The 19,604-nt window shown below is 39.7% G+C and overlaps 1 protein-coding gene across 12 annotated transcripts in view; it reads right to left on the bottom strand.

Moving 5' to 3' along the window:
* hspg2 (heparan sulfate proteoglycan 2) overlaps nucleotides 1–19,604 on the bottom strand; it is a 130,604-nt gene that overhangs the window by 82,955 nt on the left and 28,045 nt on the right. For all 12 annotated transcript variants that reach the window (XM_023956854.1, XM_023956857.1, XM_023956858.1 and 9 more), the window contains exons 2-3: nucleotides 9,294–9,423; nucleotides 9,159–9,209 (exon numbers count right to left, since the gene is read on the bottom strand). In XM_023956854.1, the coding sequence (XP_023812622.1) occupies nucleotides 9,159–9,209; nucleotides 9,294–9,423 (181 nt within the window). The remainder of the gene's footprint in view (nucleotides 1–9,158; nucleotides 9,210–9,293; nucleotides 9,424–19,604) is intronic.

Consider the following 19,604-nt stretch of genomic DNA (forward strand, 5'->3'; position numbering starts at 1 on the left):
TAGAAACTAGTTACCACCATAGGATTGATGTCAGTGGGAGTGTCAATCATGTTTGCGTCTGTAGCCTCATAAGGTGTAACATCCTAAGTCCAGCGATGCAAAGGATGCACGTTTCACTCAAGCGACGCAGCTGAAACAACTGCTTTTCATTTCGGACACCAGCATCCACCCTTAAACTGTACAAGGATGCAGGGAGGAGCAACTTCCTGTTTTTCCCTTCTCAAATGGAAGAACTGAGACAATTTAAAGCTGTTTTCTTTGTTTCCCCTTCCCGAAGTTGAAGCCTTCTGCACTGGCACAAGCAACAACGTCCGCGCTCTGCATTAAGATGACTCATGCATTCCTCCACTACCCTGAATGCATTCACCCAGCAGGCGTCCTGTGAAATGTCAAGTGAGGATGACTTCCCGTCATTCTAAAATGCAGCTTCAAAAGTGGCTTTAAATGTTGCCAAAAAAAAGTTGTGTTTTTTAAAATATGACTATAGATAAGTTCACCATACTCCAACACAACCTTGCCCCTTCCAACAAATTCAAACTTAAAAGTGACAAAAAGATTTAATAAGCTTCCATCCTGACTCTGAGTCCTTTCCATAAACTTGAGCTCATTCATAATCAAGTTAGGGTGCAGGATCCAGCTGTTTTACAACCGCACACATAAAAAAAGCATATGGCTTCTGACGCTCGTTAGCATGGTGCTTCGGGAGAAAGTAGTTAAGGAATTAAAGGTTTGGGCGTAAACTCACTCTGACGTCCACAGCTTTATGCAGTCTGCTACTTGACTACTGAAAACAGATGACACCGAACACGCAAATAAAGCTTTATTTTAAAGTGTTTGACAGTGCTCCAGGCTCTTTTGTTCGCTGAATGAAGCAAACGAATAACCAGCAGTAACACAAACATTCCTAAGCGTTCTTCTTTCTGCATCCAACAGAGCTTAAAGATTCCCAGGAGAGTCATTATCTGGTATAGATAGTCCCTTCTGTTCCAGCAGGAAGCTGCCGATCGACCACTGAGCTTTAGACAAATAAACTCTCAGATCTGGGAAATCCACAGGATAAGTGAATGCCAAGCCGAAAACCACGCTTTCTAATTTAGTGTTTGCTTTGTGACACAACAAACCCTCATCTGGGCTTCTTTTTCCAGGTAATCCCATGCAGGAGAAGGGCCACCAATTAATCAAATCTGAAAGTTTTCATCTTTAACAAGGATTGTCTTTTTAACCCTTTTAATACCAAAGCGATGTCGCTAGATAGCACACGTACTTTGACCTACCTCAACTCTTCAACTGTTAACACAATCAAAGTAAATCCGCTGATTCTGATGCGGAGAAATGGGGCTTTTCATATCAGCCAATGTAAAGTGTTGCATAACAACCCAAAGCTGCTTTAGAATCTGTTCAGAATTATGTTATTTGCTTAGACGGTTGAAGAGTTATGCTACGTTCACATGGGAATGTGCGTGTTTAGTGTGTGGGGTTCACACTAGACTGTTGTGACCAGATACTAGCGCATGTTCGCCACCTACAGTTGAAAGAGTCTTGGTGCAAAATGTTCTTTCACAGCTCTATTCCGATATATGAAAGACTTGGTGTCATAGAATTCTGGCCGGATATAAACTGAAATTTTTTAAGTGTTGGCACATCCGTGAATGACATGAATTTGTCTCTACCAAATCCGGGTTTGTGATTGGATCAAAGTTTAACCTGGTCTAACTTGCATTCAATGGAAACACATTTTGTATGTAGAACCTGAAAATGGTCTTAAAAATATGTGACGTGTGAACGTGAGAGTTTTAAACATGGTGCATATATGCACGTTTACATAGACCTTTTATTGAAAGTGGTTGCTTGAAAGCGCGTCACCGAGGAACGCGCGTGAACGTAGCTTTACGATAGTTGAAAAAATGTCAACATTGAAACTAAAGTTCTGGTGTTAAAGGGTTGAGAAAACTCAATAGTTGTTGGGGAGACAAAATGCTGACTCCCCTCCTGCATGAATTGTTCTAATCATCAGCTCTTAACTAACATAAGTCCCAAGCAATCCTGACAGCTCAAACGTTGCGTATGCTCCTTGTCAGCTGGCCTGTCCACTGATGGAAACTGAGTCACGCCAACTCAATGAGAAACATCTTTCTTCTTTCAGTATGTGACTGCCTCCAGAGGCCCCTAGCCCTGTAACAAGCCAAACACCCCCGAAATAACTGCAGCTGCCACCATTTATCCCTCTGTAGAAGTGCTCACATTTTCTGTCTGACATGCAGCCAGTGCCACTGAAAGAAACAACAACTTAGCCCATGAAAATGGCAACTCAACCAAGTGGGTGGGCTGGCAGCGACCTGCCCGCTGCCCCAGCCAAGCTGACAAAGCAGACTCCCTCATCCTGATGTGTCGTACCCAGATGCTCCAACATCTGTTCTCTTTGAAAGACCGCGGAGGAATTCAGGCTAAGATTGTGATTCCTCAGCAACGATGCACTAAAAATTGATGTGATTAGAAGTAAAACCAGCTGAGGTTATAAATTCTTCCCACTTATCGTGGAACAACAGCGTGACGAGCCTTCCCAAAAACAACACGCCTTCTTACAGCCAAGTTTGAATTGACGCTTCTTGAGCAACCAAAACACTGGCAGAAGCTCTTCTCGTCACCTCCCCAGTTTAATGATTTTATCAGGAAACTACATCAATAGCACACATTGGACCCTTTTCTGCTAATGTGATCAATGACTTCATTCAGTTGAGGGACTTTTATCCCACAGGAAAAGGGTTCCAGGTTAAATTTCCCATGGGGGCCATCCGGAACGCCGCATTTATGTTCTTCTTGTGATTGCATGAGTCTTTTTGCTTCAGCTTCTTTCGTGAACCAGAGACAAATAGGACATTGGGAGTGAGTAACCATAACTGTTTGTCTTATTTGTCTCTGCATAATCCTGTGATAGCCGGAAGTCCTCCACGGGTGTACCACAACTCCTTCCCTACTGGAGTAGGGACTGGCTGACCCTAATGGAATGAAGTACTTATAGAAAATGCATGAGTCAAACAATTTTACTAAAATACACAGGATAACGACATGTTTGTGATGAGTCAGCAGAAAGCACCACTTAAGTTTGTTTAGTGTCAGTTGTGGTCTCAGACGGAAATGGAGGCAGATGTGTCCAGAGCTGAGGTGTGCTATATTTAAACCGAAACCTCCAAAGAATCAGGGTGATGACTTTCTGGCTGATCTATTTAGTGGGTGAAAACCACACAGCACATCAACCAGCTTTATTAAAATGGTCAATGATACATGGCATATATTTGTTTAGCATATTACTACCTTCCTTGAACACAGTCCCATTCACTCATGCACACACATGTTCACACACTGATGGTGGCTCCGCTTCGTAGGGTTCATTGTCTTGGCGAAGGACACTTCGACACATGGGCAGGGAAGGAGAGAAACCAAACCTGCGCTACTCTTATCAGAGGACAGCCATTCTACCTCTGTGCCACAGCAACCCCATAAAAATCCAATAACAATTCCAATAAAATTAACCAAATCCTTTTTATTATATTAAATATCTACCTTTCCTGAGACTTATTTTTTAAGAGTTAGATAGATGAAAACCTGAGCATGACAACTGTCATCAGTTTATAATGAAGTTAGGTTTTTCATCAGCACAAATCCAAATCAGCTGTACTTTTATGAGCACCGACACAAAACAATACATACTATCTCTTCTATATTGTACTAGATAATGGATTGGGATTAATTCAATTCAATTCAATTTTATTTTATTTGTATAACCCAATATTTCAACAATAGTCGCCTCAATGGGCTTCATACTGGTAATTGTATAATGAACATGAAATCCAAAAGAACATGGAGTCATAGAACTCAATAGGTAATAACTATTCAAGCTAAATCGAGCATCCCTGCCCTAAGACCCTCCTTCTCGGTAAGGAATAACCCCTAAAAAAAAGAAATGTATTCCAGAAAAAAAGTAAGAAACTACAGAGGCGTCCACATGAAGGAGGGAAACTCCCCAGGATGGACAGGCGATTTACCAGAACCCGTAGAGAAGAATTAGCTTATCTAACTCTACAACTGCATGCTTGAATAGTGTAGCCGATGGGCTTCATCTAGACAGAGTTGGGGGACGGCTAGGGGCGCGAGACGAGCCAGAGGCAGGGTCCACGGCCAAAGATTAACAACCAACAAAGAGTTACACCAAAAGTCTTTGATGTAATATTATGGTCAATAACATGTCTTAAAAGTAATCATTCTAATGGAATTTTTGGCCCTTTTGGAATGATGTGAATTAAATTGGATAATAATATTTATTTCAAATGAATTGGATTAAATCTGTTGCAATCAATTGGGTTTTTGCTTAGTTCAGTGTTTATTGCATTGTTTGGTAAAACCTTGGTTATCAGTTAACATTTTTTAAGCTAAAACAAAACAAAAACAAAAATCCTGAAAGTACTTGAGTGAATTTGACAAAAAAACAAGTTGTCAGGACAGTATGACTGAGTCAGATGATCTTCAAAACTTTAACTCTTACAAACTGGCCATAACCGGCAGAGGTGAGTTTCTACCAAATTGGGTACAAGTAAGGAACAATGGTGGGCCAGCAAAAGGATCAAATTCAGGCTTATTTGGTGTCCATACATACAGACGACCTACTGTTTTCATTAAACACCACTGTGCAGCGGTGACAACTAAAGCCAGTTTGATGTGTTAACGTGGCTTTCTAGGACTTTTAACCTCTTGGTACCAATATCCCAGAACACCTTAAAATGTATCTGGGAGTTTATACTTGACCAGGTGAGGGGGCGTTCTGACAGAAAAAGGAGCTAGTTAGATCTTAGCATGATACCTCCATCAATCCATCCATTTTCTAAACCCGCTGAATTCACGGCGTTGCTGTTAGGCGCAGGCAGAGTACACCCTGAATGAACACATTGCCAGTCTTTTTCAGACCTGTTCATAGCTAAACGCTGCCTATAAGACTATAAGTTTAATCCAAAGATAAAGTGGTCTGATTTTAAGTCACCATCTTCATTAGGTGCATCTTTTTTGGCAGAAAGAAGCTAATGCACTCAGGCTGTTTGTAATAGACTTTATGAAATCAGAAAAGGCTTCCACAAATAAGTCAAATGGGCTGGAGTTATTTTCCAGAAATCTGGGAGGTGAGAAGGTTAGGAGGACATGAGACACAACCATTTTTCTCTTTGAAGAGATCCCAGACGATGATTATGCGAGGCAAAGATCAGCCGAAGACAAAGATGCTTTAAAATAACCTGATCCCAATTCAAATCCCAGATGCCTTTTAGGATACATCAGAGTGCCACAGGATATGGGAATTCCTTAACCCTACAATAACAGACGCACAACAGGAAACAAAGCATAATGGGGGCAACTGTGGCACTGCTGAGACCTGCTTAAGAATAGTGGAGACGGAAGGAAGGCAGAGACTTGGATCAACTGTCTGAGCGGGACAGAGATCTGCAAAGCATTCTGCATTCAGCACAGGATGCAGAATTTCCTTCCCGGGGCAGCCTTTTTCAGATCTAAATATGGAGTTGGTCTGTCTCTTCTAATCATTGTAATCCTGATCGAACTCTGCAGGGCCGCCTAAAAAGATAAGACAGTTTACTCAACAACAGGCCTGCAAAGTCTCAGCTTTCTTCTTAATCGACAAATAAAAGACACACTGAACTTTCCATGTGGGCCCGAGTCTGGAGGTTTATGGAGACGGCAGTAAACCAAAGTGACAGTGAATGTCAGGGCACGTTACAAGAGAACATTTTCCCTCAAGGCAAATTAACTTTGTATTCTTCGGACTTTTAAATTATCCCAGTACATTTCTGACTGTCGGCTGAACTTTGGTTATGATTAAAAAGCGCTTCAAATTTAATTCCATGTACACGAGGATAAGGCACACCTGAAACTCACAGGAAAGCTGTGCTTGCAAAAAAAAAAAAAAGCCTCCTCACACCTATTTCTTCAACTTTGTCTTTATCAGACTCTGCTGACGGTTTTCCTTAGTGAGTGGCTAAAACCAGACCTTTCATCTGAGCAGCCTCACTGTTCTTATCTGTCCCGATTGCATGCTGTCAACACCTCTTCCAGAAATGAGCTGAAATCTCCTCTAGGACCCTGAAATACTCCATCCAAGGCTGCACAAGTGTTGTTTCTGCGAGACATACACACGACACTGTATACCTCAGCTCTGACATCATCTTTCAATGATGCCCCCAAAACAATCACCATACAGGAAGGCAGCAAGTCTGACTGATCCACCTAATCAAATATTAGCCCCTCAACATTCCTGCTACCAAAAAAATGTACTTAAGTTGCTGTTTTGTTATATCATGCATCCATCGTTTACATTGATGACTGTGAGGCTGCATACACACCGGGGATGTGATGAACGTGGGTTCTTGAATGTGCTTTGGTGGTTCACATTTGGCTGTTGCTACCCAATCCTAGTCCATGTACTCACAGTTAGAAGAGGTCTTGTGCAAAGTGTCGTACGGTGATAATCTGGTACATTTTGCTCCAGGCTTTTTCTTTCACAGCACTGCAATTATTGATTTTTCCTTCATGACACATTTTCAAATAGTTGGTACTTCCATGTTTTGAAAGGGATGCTACCCATATGACGCCATCAAATCCGACTCACTGATTGGTCGAAGCTCCACCTGGTTTAATTTTCAACGTTCAATGACGTTTTGTACGTAGAGACAGACTTAAAAACTTAGGTAGCGATGCATGAATGCAAGAGTTTCCCAAATGAAGAAGCCCAAAACGCACATATATCCGTGTTTACAAAGAGTTTTTTGTTGAAAGTAGTCACTTGAACATGCGTTGCTGAGCCCAGTCTGAACGCAGCATAAGATGGACGAAAAAAACGAAATCTGCATATAGTCTACAGTCCAACAAGGCAATACTGACAAACTTGAGTTTGTCCACGTGTTTTCTGAGGAACCATTTAAATGAAATATCACATTAAGTTTTCAATGACTTGTAAAATAAAATAATCATATGAAGCATTTGGTTAGTAGATGATAGATTGTTTGGGTAAGTCTACCAAAACACGTTGGAGATGTTTTATGTGTGTTCTTTTTAGCTCCGCCCCTTTGTGTTTTGTGTTGGAAGTTCTTTCTGCTGACTGTTTGCACCTGCATTCAGTGTAGAGTTACCGCAGCTGCTCCTCATTTCCTTAGCCTCTCAAAGCATCATGTCTTTTTTTTGGGTTAGTTTGCCACATCCCATAAGTCCTTTCTCTGAACATTTCCATATCCTCAGATTATGTGTCTCATCAATCCCAAGTGTTGAATCCTGTTCAAACTTCTCTGGTAGACCCGTTTCAGCAGCTCATCTGTCTGGTTTAATGTTTGATAAACACATTTATTTTCCACTTGTCTGCCTCTGGGTGCCTGTTGTTTAGGTCTTCCACGGTGAACCAAACCCCAACAGAAAAAGATGTAAATATAAAGGCTGTAAGTGTTTTCTGTCATTAGGATTTAACTGTAACAAACTAAGAGCATTAGTAGGTGAGTTCAACTCATGCTACATTTGCAAGGGTTTTGATTTCCAAGAATGAGTTGCATTCTTTTGCTCATTTAAAATTGTGAAAAAGCTCAGAGAACAATACTTACGATATAATAAGTTATTGTATTAACTCAGAATGGTTTCAAACTGTTCTCAGTTAATACCTTAATCACAGCTGTGGACATTGGTTGTCTGTGGGCAAAAAAAATCTGTACAAGGCCTGCAGGTGGCTCACAGAAAATATTAAAGTTGTAGACCACTCTGTGAACCCGTAGGGCGAAAATGTTCATACTCATTTTTTTTCAATGGTCATCCTGCAGGTAACAGGTCATAGTGAACACTTAACACGTAAGTGTAAATAATTTCGGCCGCACACAAACCTCAATTATTAACTTCTCCTTCATGATTCATTTACAAATGGTTGGTACTTCTGTAAATTCAAAAGAGACGCCATCCATACATCGAGAACAAAGAGAACACCAGAGTCCCTGATTGGTCAAAGTTTAACCTGGTTTAATTATCAATGCACATGGCTGCTCGTTTTGTACATAGAACTCAAAAACAGTCGTAGAAAGCTAGAAAGATGCATAGAAACGTGTGTAGAAGCGTGTGTAGAACTGTGCAACATGTGTAGCAACACATGAATGGGAGATTTTTTGAACTCGAAACCCAAAACGCCCATTTAGACGTGTTTACATAGACTTTTCATCAAAGTGGATGCTTAAACATGTGTTGCTGAGGCTGGTGTGAACTTAGCCTAAAGGTTTTGTCAAATCTTGTCATTTCAACAAACCGACTCAGGTTAAGCTTAAATTCGCACTTAACCTTATAGCACCAGAGCTTTAGCTTCATTGTTTACATTCTTTCAACTAACATAATTCTTGGACTGTTTTTGCAATCGACGTATTTCCAGCGGATTCTGGCGCTTTTCTCCATGTCAGAATCAGCTGATTTACGTTGGCTACGGTTGAAGAGTTATGGTATGTCCAAGAGCATGTGTTATTTAGGTGTGGCCAGCGACATGTGCATACTTAAAGGGGTTAAGGAAGAGTCTCAGCTTGGGTAAAACATCTATGACATATAAAATGGAAATAAAATATTTAATACAGTAAAAAGTAGTTGAAGTATTTCTCTCCTTCAGTTTTCAGTGTTTGCTACAAATCCTAATCTGTTAAGTGTCTGGATTAAGAAAAAAGCTAAAATTAAAAATGAATCCTTTAAACTACTAAATGTTTTCTATTGATTAATTAATTCTTTATACATCTGCATCAAAGTAATGAGGCTTGGGAAAGCACAGGATTGTATGCAAAGCACGGGGGCTCTGACGCAGCTTTTATTGTTCATTAGACGTTAATGTTTCTCCTGGTGCTATCACTTCTGCCACCAGTTAAAAAGATGAAAGAGGACGGGAGATGTTTATCTCCCAAATACAAAGTCTAAGGGCTTGTGTTGTGGCAGGAGGGGAGGGGGCACAGGGTGCAGCAGGATGTGAAGGTATCATCACTCAATGCACAAACAAGGAAGTCGGAGCCACAGATGGAGGAGCTTTGGAGGGAGTACTCCACCTCACATAAACAAAATCTGTCACTGATAACTGCTACAATTCTTTTTTACTCCCTTACTTGTGGTCTCAGGCTCCGGTGTGCTGCCATCTTCCTCTCCGCTGGGCAGCTCTTTGAAAGAAAGAAAAAATCAAATACAGGAGTAAGCAACAGATTTTAACTTGGAATTGGAATTTGTGAAAAGCTTAGCTCCACCTCCTGACGCTCCATCCGCAACAAAGTCCTCATCATCGTCTAGCAAACTCCGGGACGCCTGGACATCCTTTTCCGACTCTAAATCTTCTGGAAGCGGGACCTCTCCCCACACCTTTGACGCCTGAGTCACCTACAGCAAACAAAGAGATTTACAGGAGGTTGAAGTGTCCGCACAGAAAAGGTTACACCCTGTGGTGCACAACCACCCTGTTGGTCATCAAAAAATAAATAAAAAAAAGCACAAAGCCGAGACAGGAAGTGAGACATTGTGACATGTTTACTTTTACGATTCATTATCTCCAAGAGGCTTCCTCTGTGGTTTGCATGCAAATAAAAGGCAGTTGAAGTTTTTGGACATAATTTAGGAAATGTTGTGGTTTTCCTCTTTGTGGTGTAGTTGAAGCAGTATGGAGGCTTTAGAAACACATGTTCAGAGTGGACTCGAATAATCCACAGCTGCACTATCACAATGACACTGATCTGTTTTACTGCGTCTTAAAGTCCCACTCCGATCATCTTTTGGTCTATTTTCACAGCAGTGGTCTTCTAATTATGATTATGCCGTTTTTAACCAAAAAAACTTTGTTGTTTTCTAGGAAATAAATTCTGCAGAATGGCAGTACTTCATCAGAAATTAGCCTCTAGGTTGTGGGCCGAACTCGTGGCGCAGAGTAAGAATACCCTTATTTCCCATCATCCATCTGTTCACACTCTTTCCCGCTATCTTACACATACACAGCGATTTGAATAAAGAAATCTTAGAAATGAAGTTCAAGCTTAACTTTCTTTGTAAATGTCCTCCAATGTCAGAAAAATGTTACAAGTTAAGCATGTTAAAAACACCAAAAACACAATTTTCATTGGAGTGGGTCTTTAAGTGTTCCACTCTTGGGTAAAAAAAAAAAAAGGAAACATCTAATATAACATAACTAGTCCTTTGCAGCTTGTTTTCTGGAATCTGGAATGAGAGGGATGATTGAAGAAAAATCTTGCCACCTTAGGCGGCTTTAACAACCCTTCTTAATGACTCTTTGTGTGCAAATATAAACTTTTGTCACTTTCTCTAAAATGAAAGCTATTCACATGAATCTGATGAAAGTTCAGGTCTGTAACTCTTAAAGGGAGTTAAATAAAATTTTAAAGAACCACTTTGATAAAAAAAAAGTATTTTTGTTGTTTTTTAACATGTTTTTATGGCGTTTTTCTGATGATGGGGGATATATATTAGTGTTTAGGGTGTTTTTCTGTTTAGTCATTGATTCATTTACTTTTGTTGTAGTTGTTGTTTTTCAATTTTAAATTGTTTTTTGTTCCTGAACAGTTGTTTGTTTTTGTTCTTGGTGTGAACTTCATTAGTTATTTCTGTATTTTGAAAAAATTTGTAATGTTTTTTTACAGTTTACATGTTTTGCAGACCGCATGTTTTTTACACTTTTGCAGCTGTATTTATTTAATATTTATTTCTTTATTTAATAAGAATCTCATTTTTGATAATAATTTTTCATAATAATTTAAGTAATATTTTTAATTATCTAATATAAATGTAATTTGTGATGTCCTTTATTGATGTTATATTATATAGATTATTTCTGAATGTCGTCTTGCTGCCACAGATAAATGAAATTTCCCCATTGTGGGATTAATAAAGTCATCTATCTATCTATCTATCTATATTACAAAAATTAAGCTTAAAAATGCATTTCTGAGTATTTCCTCAAACGGAAAGCCATTGAAAAAGATTTTATTTGTGACCCAAAAAATACAAATGGGTGGCCAGAAGCTCCCTGTTCCAACTCTTAGCAACAGAGGAGGGAAGGGGGTGAGTACTCCACAACCGTAAAGCTAATTTCTATTAAACATCTTAGAAAACGGCAAAGGTTTGACTTTGGCTAAAAACTGCATAATAATACTAAGATCCCTGGTTAAAATATCAGAATCTTTTATTGTCATTATGCAGTGCACGATGGAAATATGATCCGAGTAGGACTTTAAGTAAAGATTTAGGTGAGGAGAAACTTTGATATAAAGTATACACAAGCCAGATACCTTAAAAGAAATAAGAATGTTAAAATAAAAGTCTGGAATGAAAGTGTGGATGCTTTGTTGCTTCATTCTTAACATGGTCAGTGACGGTAAAGATGAATCTGATCTCATCTCTTGTGAGTATAAAACACACTTTTTAGGCTTAACCCTGTACCCTGGACCCTGTACAAAATGGTGGAGACGCAATGCGGGCGGCTTTTGCTCAAAGGTTGAATCCTACCCCTGAAGTGCGTACCATTTAACAAAACCAGCACAGTTCTGTGCAAAAACCTATGAGTCAACCCTGACGTCTTCATTTTGGATGTGGTCACATGACACGGTTGTGAAGTTTAACATCTGCCAGACGTCTCTGGTTGTTGCCAGGTGGTGAGCAACGTCACCAAGCCCAAATCTGCAAGATAACAAGGCTTTTGAAAGATGTTCAGTTAAGACTATTGCAGAGGTATATGTACGACACAAGGTCAATTTTGCTTTAGGAAAATTTGCCCCAGTATAATTTTCATAAATAATGGCAATCCTTCAACAGTTATTCACTGCCCTGACAATTAACTGACCAAATACATCTGTTTTTAAAAAAAGCCTTACACTTGTTTGTTAGAGAATGGGATTATGGTTTGTGACCACCCAGCTCTTTATCTGTAGAAATTGAAAGCTGTCTCCAGGTTTCTTTATCTCAACATTACCATATCTTATTCTATCCTGCCTTACATCTTTTTTACAAGTACTGATTTAAAAGCTTTTGTGACATCACAGACTGAATCCAGAAGAGATTTTTTTTCCGCCTCCCTGCTTTTATTTTGACTATCTTCTCTTGTTGAGATAATTCACTTTTTTTCCCAGGAAGTTTTCAACAGAAATTAAATTAATTTCATTTCAGTTTTATTTATATCCCCTGATATTACATCATACAGTTGTCTTAACAGGTTTTACTAGTTGTACAAAATATGAAATCAGTTATAAAATACAATAGCGGATGGCTAAACTAAACTGGGCATCCCTACCCTTAGACCCTCCTTCTTGGGTAGGATAAACTCCTAAAAGATACTGATTTCAGCAAAAAAAAAAAAAGAAGAAACCTCGGGGATGCCCACATGAAGGAGGTATTCTTTCCCAGGAAAGACAGGCGATATACCAGGACAGGTAAAGAAGAATTAGCTTGTCTAACTCTACAACTACATGTAGCAGATGGGCGTCATCCAGATGGAACTGGGGAACAATTAAGCTTATCTACGATAGAAACCAGTTAACACCAGAGCATTAGTTCCAGTACTGACATGTTTCTTTGACTATTCAACTGTTCAACCGTCAATGAAACTAACGTAATTCCAGTAGATTATGAAGCGGAGAAAAGCAGCTTTGCACCGATACACAGCGCTTTCCAGTTAAGAAGTCTTGACACAATAAACGTAAATCAATTGATTTGGTTGAGAAAAAAGCGGTGACTAAAGTGTTGCAGATTGGTGCTAAATCAATATGAAAAGCCGCTTTTCTCCAGGTCAGAATCAGCTAATTTACGTTGATCGCATATATGGTCGAACAGTTACAGTATGTCGAAGAGAGTGTGTTATTTGGGTGTTACCGGCGACAGCTCAGCTCAGGTGTTACAGGGATAAAAGTGATCATTTTTAGAAGTATTTAAAGGTTAAAAAAACATCAAACCTTTAAAAAAGACAAATATGTGTTTTTTGTTTCAATTATATAAACCGAATTGTTCCAAACAATATTAAGACAAAGAAAGCTTTTTTTTAAACTGAATAGTTTTTTAAAATTTTGTTTTAATTTAGAAAAAACGACATTAGTAGACTTGGAACTTTGGGTTGTGCCAAAAGGAAGTATTTTAGAGAACCAGCTAGTAAGAAGCCAAAAAGACTTTTTTACTGAAAATATGATGACAAAACACCAGTGATCGTGAGGGCTGATTTGTCTCATTGTATTCCTTCATTGCAAAACAGCACATCTATCTCTGATCAAAATCACACAAACAATGACACAGTATGGTGTCCTCCTGCAGCGCATCTGACAAATACATCAGACACAGCTCACCCAGCTATCCTCATATCTGATTATCTTAATAAAGTTAAGATTGCCGCATAACAGAGGACCAGCAAGGGTTTACCGCACACCAATTTCAGGCTCTCCATACTCTGACCATAAATCCAGACTTTGGTGGGATGCCAACCCCCTTAGTATTTCCAGTTGGCATGGCCCGCCAGTTCCTATTTCCACCCAACGGTGTCATGGAAGTTTTCCCATTTGAAGAGCTTTGGCTAATAAATAACTGAACCTATCCCCACAAATCCTCTTTCCCCCTGAGTGAACACCCGTACAACAACAATCCTGGCCCATTTTCTAAAGGAGACTGCTGACGAGCCAAATTCTTTCCAGTTGAGTCGACCGTGCAACCAATGGTGTGATCATCCAGTGCTTCCCACTCCCTTGGGATGAGGTATGGTTTGGACTTACTTGATGCCATCAAAACCTTCATACGGTTTCCTGGCAAATTTAGATGGAGGACTCTATGTTTGTTCTTCTTTGGGGGAGTCACATAACCTCATGTGATATAAACTTGGCATTTTTCTTTTCTGCTACTGTATTCAGCTTCAGACAGTTACTGTGAACTTTGCTCTTGGTCTTTGAGTTGAAACAAGTTGCAGGTCTTAAAGTTATCCCTCCTCCAGATAAAGGCCTCTTGCAGACTTTACCTTTATGAACTCAACCATAGCTAGAGGCTATCAGCCTAAAAAAGCTCTTCCTGCACTAGCTAACAGGTATGCATTTTTTTGGGAGAAAGGGACACACATGAGCAAACATGACCAGCACACATTCCAACTTAAAGAAACGTCACTGTTTGCTTATGGGCTAACCCGGGTCTACGCAGGATTTGCTTTGATAAACAAGGTAACAGAAGCTATGAAACAACACAAAGTTAGTGATAGGTGATCCAGGAATGAGGACAGGACAAGTCAAAAGTGGCTAGTGGAAACACAAGTACGTTTGTCTGAGAGCTGATAAGCAGTGGGAGAGAAGCAAACAGTCTGGAAAGATAACCGACTGGATGAGAACAATTGAAACAAGATTTTTTTCCTACAGATCAATCACCTATTATTGTAAAATGACTGAGGAGCCATTCTGCCTTTTTTATACCACACAATTTCACAATTACAGAGCAAACATCAAACATTTAAGTTAGCCATCCCTGCCTGTGAAAATATGTAAACTAAACTAAACACAAAGCTTTCTGTTTGTAACACACGACGAACATTCTTCTGGCAGCAACTGAGTACATCTAAATAGCCCATAAAATCCCTTTTTTCTATTCTCTTTCTATTGACATCACGGAAAATCACAAGTTTAAATTTAGTTACACTAAAATTTCAATAAAAATAGAAGAAAGGGGATCCTAGTAAATATAGAATCAGACATTCCCGCTACCGATGTAGGCACAAGGGGACCTGGGTATTGGTCTCTCTGTGCTAGTCCCTAGCCGGATAAAATACAGGATTGTGTCAGGAAGGGTACCCGTCGTGATAATCTCTGCCAAACTAACTGTGCAGACCAGGAAAAGCTGATTTGCTGTGGCGAAACCTGAAGGAAAATGCTGAGAAGGAGAACAACAACATTTGCTAGACTTAATGATTGAGGAATCTATAAATACAGCAGTGCTTTGAAACTTTTGTCCAAACTGGTGGATAAATCGTGATTTGGAAATACTTCCTTTGGGTTCACATAGTCAACATAGATCGTAACAATACCAGAAAACGATTTTTTGGAACCTTTGTCCTGCTGGGGGGTTTCCACCCTCTAAAGAAAGACAAAACAGATTTCAACTATTACAATAATTGTAATCTGACATCACTCCATAAAATGGATATAGATAGTGATCATGACTATATAAGAAAACAGCACAGTGACCCCTCCACTGTCACATTCCACACAGGAAGTACCTGCTGGCTCCAAGAAGTCAAAATCCCATAGACATTTAAAGAGAAATAAGAAGTTACTACTCAGTCATTCTATTTGCCAGAATATCCATTGCTGCTCTGATAATTTTTCAACATGACATTTCTTTCTGTAGCGCAAGTTATTGAAGTTATAAACTGGCCAATCAGATGCATAAACAAAATAATAGTTGCCATAGAAATTTTGACTCAGACCAACTCGCACCAATCACAGCTTATTGACATTTGGTGTATCCAAATTTGAGGGCTACATCCTTCAATGGCTGCGGCCTTTCATCGCGACGTTGACCAGGTCCTTCGTCGCGCAGGTAGGCCGGATGTTAACGGCTGTGAATTTGAACGAGTCTAGCCTCTATATAATTCTAGCCGTTACATCGGCGAATGTCCTGTCACCTAGCAAGCGTGAGTCCCGAACAGAGAGCGAGTAGTTAACCAGGCATGGAGCTCAAAATGTTCCCATCTTATTTCATCCAACTTTTAATCTTGGAGGTGTAATTATTAAAAGGTGTAATTATCTCCAACTCTGGGTCCCGCTTCACAGTCCGCCATTGTTGTCAGAAAATCTCTCGGTTCGGCCGCAATGCATCTTGGGATATGGACAGCATAGAAGGATACACCAGACTAATCCTTGAAATCGGAAAAAAGAAGGCCGTATTCGTTGGCCGCATTTGAAGGAGTTGTTGAATTTGGACAGCACTAGTCGCGGCGCTAGCAGCCTGCAAATGCAACCCAGGAAGAACACAACCCTCGAATTTGGACACACCCATAGTCTAGCTTCAATATGGAGGTGTCCGAAAACTGGCGACTGAAATTACTTTATTTTGATGGCACACTCACTCAGTCCAGTTCTCATTCACAGTTAATGATAGTGATGGGTATGCATAGCATTAACAATTTGTAAAGACATAGTATACTGAAGTATATTTCTGTCAATAAAATTAATTTCTGAGAATTTCTTAAAATGTGATAAGAATTGATACAAAAATTGAATATTGAGATAACATAACATTACATTACATAAAATGACAAGACGTGATTTTTTTCTGTCCATCAGAGATTAAATTAATAATTAAAGGATTAAAATTGCAGCATGGTATAGGTATTAAGTATATACATTTTTTAAATACATCATATAATAGTTTAGTAGATTTGATGACTGGATACTGATGCTCTAAGTGAAGATTTATGAAACATTGATTACTATATGTTTAAATGTAGCCCAAACTGCAATATTCAAAATTCTACCCCATAAAACATGATAGTTCCCATTAAGCCCTGATGTTTTCAGGCACATGAATTTTTAAAACTCCCCATCCTGTTAAATATCCGTCCCATTTTAAGCCAAGAATCCTTCAGGGAACTCCATTTCCCAGTTTGCTAATAACCATACTGTCACAGCTGCAAGGACAATGTGTGAGGAAAATTCTGAAGACATAGCTTGTGAGTCACTGAAACAAAAAGGGGAAAAAAATCATAGACAAAGCTTAGAATGTTACAAACCAAATTGCTGAATGAAAACATGCTGGTGATGGCAGTGGTGGAAAGTTTAGCATTCAAAGCACTTTCTGAGCTCCTGCATTTTATCAGCTTTTGTCCTCAACCAAGCGTGTGATGGGCAAACACAGAAAGATGAAAGCCCAGGAAAATAAAGCGGAACTGTAACTGGCAAGAAGCTGATTCCAGTTGTTGGTTTTCAAGAAAGAAATCCCTCACAGGATGAATTTCCAACATCATCACTGACCTTTTTCTCGACTGTTAAAGCTCTGCATCTTACTGACCAACATTATCTGCTTAAATTGTTTACATGTGCCAAGCAGAAACAGAGTGTAAACGGACGGCAGAAAGCACTAAGTGGATGAAAGCTTGACACATACCCTTTAGGTACAGTAAGCTGAAAAGAGAACCCCCCCCTTCAAGCACTGCCAGGCACCAATGAGGCCTGAGCTGCAGAAACCTCGAACTCCTATTTTTCTGCTGTCCAACAAAACTTGCATGAGCATTACAAAGGTTGCATCAAATCAGGGTTGCACATGGCACAAAATACTGTAAACTTATGTGCACATGGAAAGAATAACCATTGACTGAATATAAGAACTGGACTATGTAACTCCTCCCCCTTAGCATTCCAAACATGAAATACCCGCTGGTTCCAAGAAGCCAAAATCCCATAGACTTCTATAGAGAAATGAACAACTGTCATGTTCTTGCTAATCCTATTTTTTCATGATCATTTTTCTGTAGTGCAAGTTATTCAAGTTATATACTAGCCACTCAGATGCCTCAATAAAGGCATGTGGTCTTATGTTGAACATTCGAAAAATTTGACAGAGGGTGCAGCCCACTTTAAATTGGAAGAAATGTGCACTTCCAACAAGCTGACTACTAACTGGCAAGGTTGCCATAGAAACAGTGACTCGAGGGACTTGGACCAATTACTTACTGACGATTCCTGTTTTCAACATGGAGACGTCCCGCATTGCGAAAAAAATGGCAACTAAATTGACTTCATTTTGCGTGAGCTGAAACTAAGTAGTTTTCTATGAATGACATCACACTCACTCTGTCGAGTTCTCATATACAGCCAATGACACCAACTTGATGAAAAAAAATGGATGTATCTGGAAAGTAAAATAAAAGCTTCCTGTATAGCAATACCTTAGCAGTTACATGGCTCAGTCAGTTAAGCACAGGACCGGCACATAGACAACCGGGGTTTGATCCCCAGAAATGGCTTAATAGGCTTAATCCAGTGTGGATGCTTAGGCAAGACCCTTCACGGTAGTATCTAACTATGTAGCCACGAGGGGGTCCAAGTCTGGGTCTCCCTGTGCCGGTCCTCAGCCCTTTTAAATACAGGGTTGTGTCTGAAAGGGTATCTGGCATTAAATCAATGAAAGCTGATCCCCTGAAGGGCTCAAAACCAACTCTAAAGCAATACCTAGAGGTTTCAAATATTGATTTTACTTAACATGCTTTGCTGTTTTAATCTTGTTTTAAAGATGATTGTGTACACTGAATTTTTTCCTCTACTTATTCTTACTGATGAGCAATGAAAGAGAAAGAAGTGGCGACAGACGTGCTATCTGGCAAGTCCTGCAGGTCCAATAGATCTGCAGATCATTCAACCATTCTGACAGCAAACGTACGTAAACAGGGCTACTCCAAATATGTTTGTGTCAGAAAGCTTCCCTTGGAATGCTAAGGCCTACTAAAAAACTGCCATTTCTGACACTAAATCTCTGCTCGAGCCACTGAGGGATTGAAGTGCCCGCTGAGTGAGGCCCTTCTGCTCTTTGCAGCTCTTTGACTTTCCACAAAGGTGTTGATCTGAAGTGGCTTGACATGGAGGAAGAGGAGGAGGAAGCCTCTTCGTTTTACCAGACAAACACTCTTTGACAAGGACCACAATTGTCCTCTCGGAGAGCACCACGAGTAATGCTGCTGGGAATTTCCAGAAGAAAGACCTGAGTGAGGGAGGAAGGTCCCAGAGGTTAAAGTGAGGGAAAATCTTTCAATGCATGCTCAGACTGCAGGGCCATCTTCCCTCAGGTCATTCAATCACCCAAGAGTCATGCCGAGCATTTCACAATAAGCTCGGCCTCCAACAGGGTAAAAGCACTCGACGTGGCACTTCTTTACAGAAACCCCACATTTTCAGAAGCACAAAATAAAACTTTGAAAAAAAATGCTAAATCCCTCAAATGGGGAGGGGATAGTTATATTTCTAGTTGTTGCTACAGGTTGTTACAAAGGGCATATTTTTGCGAAAAATAAAGAAATGCAACATCTTAAAGGGATGAAACGTTGGCTTTACGGATGAAAGCAAAACCTCATGGAGCCAGTAACCATCAGTTTACAGTGTCAAACGCATCTATCCATCGTTGTCTAAACCCACATTATCCCCTTTTGGGGTCACTGGGCTGCCAAAGCCTAACCTGGCTACTGTTCGGCGAAGGAAGGGTACACCCTGGACAGGTCACCAGCACGTTGCAGGGCGTGTCAAATGTAATTTAAAGGCAAAAAAAGATTTTCTTCATTCTTACTTGCTTATTAACAAATTAACCAAAAAGTACTAATGGCGACATCAATGTAACAGAAGAACATCAGAATTGTGTTCTGTGGCATAAGTATCTCATATAATTTTTCTTCAAGAAAAAGAGATCTGGGTTCTTAGAGGTTAAAAAAAGTATTTTTCCGAAATGTTATCATTAGTAATATAACACACATATAACACATATAATATAACACAAATCATACACGTCAATTCACATTCAGGATGTCACTTTCAATGAAAGGTCATTGTAAACAC

Source organism: Oryzias latipes, chromosome 7 (assembly GCF_002234675.1).
Source record: "Oryzias latipes chromosome 7, ASM223467v1".
Lineage (NCBI taxonomy): Eukaryota > Metazoa > Chordata > Actinopteri > Beloniformes > Adrianichthyidae > Oryzias > Oryzias latipes.